Source organism: Cervus elaphus, chromosome 4 (assembly GCF_910594005.1).
Source record: "Cervus elaphus chromosome 4, mCerEla1.1, whole genome shotgun sequence".
In the NCBI taxonomy this organism is placed as follows: Eukaryota; Metazoa; Chordata; class Mammalia; order Artiodactyla; family Cervidae; genus Cervus; species Cervus elaphus.
Window position 1 is genome coordinate 3,610,893 of NC_057818.1, and position 4,288 is coordinate 3,615,180.

The 4,288-nt window shown below is 40.4% G+C and overlaps 1 protein-coding gene across 1 annotated transcript in view; it reads right to left on the reverse strand.

Annotated features, from left to right (window-relative positions):
* SF3B3 (splicing factor 3b subunit 3) overlaps window positions 1–4,075 on the reverse strand; it is a 38,670-nt gene extending 34,595 nt beyond the window's left edge. The window contains exons 1-2 of the mRNA XM_043898008.1: window positions 3,927–4,075; window positions 529–664 (exon numbers count right to left, since the gene is read on the reverse strand). Of these exons, the coding sequence (XP_043753943.1) occupies window positions 529–598 (70 nt within the window). The 5' untranslated portion in view covers window positions 599–664; window positions 3,927–4,075. The remainder of the gene's footprint in view (window positions 1–528; window positions 665–3,926) is intronic.
* Between the last annotated feature and the right edge of the window lie 213 nt (window positions 4,076–4,288).

Sequence of the window (4,288 nt, forward strand, 5' to 3'; positions counted from 1 at the left end):
TTATCAATGTTACTGTCATTTTCTCTGCCACCCAGGATGCAAACTCATATTCTTCTATCTATTCTCACTGCCCCAGTGCAAGTCTTCACTATCTAATGCCTAAATGGCCTCCTATCCTACCTGATATACCACACCTACCCATCCCAATCCATTCTCATTTGCTCAATGCCCAATCACTTATCAAGACACCTTACTTTCTAAAAGTTCTTTGGAAATGAGATAAGATCAATTACTTTAGAAACTGTAAAGCATTACATAAGTTACAATGTTTTCTAACAATTTTTTTTTTCATAATTTGCTTTTTAAAAAAAAGGTTTGATGTTGAAAAACCAATCTGAAGCATAAAACCATGAATATTTAAAATGTGAGGAATTCCCTGGAAGTCCAGTGGTTAGGACTTCTCACATCCACTGCAGGGAGCACAGGTTCAACTTCTGAACTAAGATTCAGCAAGCCAAAAGGTGCAGTCAAAAAAAAAATCAAAAAAAAAAAAAAAAACAAAAAACACAAAACTTTAGAGGAACTTACCAGAGAAGTTGCCATGAATGGCAAAGCTGATGCCAGTGGCTCGCTGCAAGGTCAAGTTGTACAGGAACATGGCAGCAGTAACAGTGAGCCACCCAACTCCACAATTCAGACCTTGGTTATACCAAGTCAAGGCAAGCTAAGAGCACATAAAAGCAGAAAAATATCAGCTGTGAAACTGTTAACAGATATTTCTGTATGGGAACATCTAGTGAAGACAGCAGAACCAGTAGAGTAAGGCTTACTGAGTAACAACATACGTATATAATTAAGAGTGCTTTCCACATGCAGGCACTATGCTACTATACACTTTGCTTCTAACCTCACAAGAAATATATAACGTACATGATATTACACTAATTTTACAAGTAAGAAAATTAAGCTAAGAAAATAAATCGTCCAAGGTCACAAGTAGTAAAAAACATTAGGGAGCTGGACTCTGTACCATTTAATGCAACAATGTTTATTTGACTTTATTGTCATGGAAACGAAGTAAGTCTACATTTACTTCTATTTGAATAACCTACTTTCACATGGCTCAGAATTCAAAAGCACAGCAAAAAGCTCACTCCACCCGTTCCCTAGCTATTCAGTTTTCCTTCTTGGAGGAATCAATTTCACCAAGTCATATCGTGTCCTTCCAGATATTTTCTGTATGCACAAGAAGAGACATATTAATACTGTATACTATGCCTTCATTTTTAACTAAAGATCGTTGTACACTCACATTATAGCGCAACTGATTTTTTTTTTAATCTTTTTACCTATCTTGGACATAGCGACAAATAAAAGACTTTCTCATTTTTATTTTACAGCTATGTATTAATACAAGGATAAGTATTCCATCGAATGGGTATATAAGAATTCACTTAGCTAAAACCCTACAGATGAACATTCAGGTTCTCGCCAAACTCTGGCTAACACGAATACTGCTGCAAAGAAAAACCTTCATATATAGGTCGTTCACATGTGCATGACTGTATCTCCAAGATTAATTCCTAGAAGTGCAATTGCTGGACTGAGGGACTTACACATTTGCAATCTTGATAGATACTGCCAAACTGCCTTTCAAAGAAACTCTGCCAATTTATACCCCCAGCAATGTGAGTTCCTAATTTTCCACAACCAGACTTTTGCTAATCTAACAGACAAAATACTTCACCTGCATCTCTTATAGAGCTCTATATTTACATTACTAGAAACTTAAACCTGTTGTTCAGTTGCTAAGTCGTGTCCCACTTTGGGACTCCATGGACTGCAGCACACCAGGCCTCTCTGTCCTTCATTATCTCCTGGAGTTGGCTCAAACTTATGTCCTTTGAGTCAGTGATGCCAATTTTTAAATTCAAACCTACTCACCACCAAAAAACTAAAACTTAACTGTCACTTCAGGAGGAAGCCTCCCCAAAGGAGTACACAATCACAGAGAAGGATTCTTTTCATCAGATAGAACTCAAAACTGCAAACTGATGTATCTCTACCATAAAAGAATTACCAAAAACAACATCTATACACACCTACTGCTGGAAAATTAACTGACCTATTTTTCCTCACTCAGAGACAAAAGGTAAGGATCTCTAGAAATTCAAAGTTGATCACCGTATAATTAACATATCAGTTTGGTCTTGTTAAATGAGAAAAGAGAACTTTGAATAAACATCCTCACAAATAATAACCACTGGGCTACCAAAGAGAGGAAAAGATATTCCAGTCTGGAAACAAGTCTTAAGAAATACACATTTTCCTACTTGAAACCAAGGAACATCTTTTCATCTAGGAGCACAGGGAAAGAAGGCAAAGGCCTGAAGTGGAATATCAGTTGAAAAATGACCTACAAAAAGAAAAATGGAAAAAAAAAAAAACCACACACACGGAGACATAGATACACACAGTCGTAAGGGCTTAGACACTGAGAACGTTCCAAGGAAAGTTGTCCTCAGCTAAAGGTCTGGGTAAAAAATAGAGAACGTGTGGCAATTGCTGTCAATCAAAAAGTAGTAAATGCATTCAGTTCAGTTCAGTCGCTCAGTCGTGTCTGACTCTTTGTGACCCCATGAATCGCAGCACGCCAGGCCTCCCTGTCCATCACCAACTCTTAGAGTTTACTCAAACGCATGTCCATCAAATCGGTGATGCCATCCAGCCATCTCATCCTCTGTCGTCCCCTTCTCCTCCTGCCCCCAATCCCTCCTAGCATCAGGGCCTTTTCCAACGAGTCAACTCTTTGCAGGAGGTGGCCAAATTACCATAAGTAAAATAGACAGGGCATTTGCTGTAAGGCTCAGGACTCAAACAAGGGCTCTGTATCAACCTAGGGATGGGGAGACGGGAGGGAGTTTCAAAAGGGAGGGAATATATATATACCTACGGCTTATTAGGTCTGACAGAAAACAGCAAAATTCTACTGAGCAATTATCCTTCAATAAAAAACAAGTTAAAAAAAAGTAAATATGACTCTCAGATACAACTTATTCTCTTGCATCTTGCTGTGGTTATAAAACTTCAAATAATTTCAAAATTCCAGTTATCAACAACAGAATTCACAACGAAACCCCTATCATGTTGTCAGTATGATCCATGTGGTAGGACTGACTGACTGAATTTAAAATATGAAATTTTTTTGAAAACAAATAGAGGAAACCACAGGCCATTTCTGAAACCTGGAAAAGCGCCCCCCAGGCTACCTTTCATTCTTCATAGCTTACTGAGGAACTCGGCCTGTTTTCTAGTTGCTTTACAACTGATGCCATCCATTACTATCTTTAGAAATCACGTTCCCCAACGATTGTTATCTTGGGTAATGGAGGAAGTTCAGCCAAAATAATACACCAGGAGCCACTAACGGGCCTAACCTTGGTATATTTTTATTTCCCATACTAGACTGAAATATGGGAATGCTGTCTGTAAACACCAGAAGACAAACCTGTGATTGCTCCCTCCACCCCTTTTCCATGTGCCTAAAGAACATCACTGCATGATCACGGAAGGAAACAAGCTATCCAAGTCCCAAGGATAAACACGACACAGTCTCGACTTCAAAGGCTGTTTTCATTATTTACACTTTTAAGGCCCGCGACCTTTCCATTACGCCGTCGGTGTGTCGTATTTCTCAAGGGGAAGTCGTCCCTCCTGCCATTCTCATACCTCCTCCAGTGCCTAAAAGGTACAGTCTCTAAAAAGCTTATTTTGAGCCAGGCGTAGTTCCCTCACTGTGAACTCAAGCTGGAGGCGATTCCCTAAAGCCGACCCGAGCATTCCCTCTCCGCCACCTACTCGTCCTTTGCCCTTTCCTCTTGGGCCTAAGCTGCCTCGAAAACCCCTACCAAAGGCTCGGCCCAGCTCCCTACCTAGCAGCTCTCCGTCTCCCCGGATTCAAGGGGGTCAGGAAGCTGCTTCCTTACCTTGTAGCAGGGAGGATGGCGTAGATATCCAATAGATCCTCAGTTTCCTTGAAGGCCTAAGCCACAGACTACGCCAACCCGCCGGCATCCGCCATTACCCCCGAAGATAGGGACCTTCCGGTTGGCGCGCGACGGATAAAGGTCCCCACGGGCGCCTGAAGAATGTATATATACCTTTTTTAACTGCTTCTGTCTTGCTTCCACATCGCACTGAAAATTATTTAAATATTATTTATGGCCATCATTTTTTCCAGGAGAATATGGAATGAATTGACTTTCTAAAGTAGACATTAAAAAAAAAATTCTACAAATTCATTAGGCACTTCCGTGGGCAGCCCCAAAGACGTGGAGCGCCAACGAGG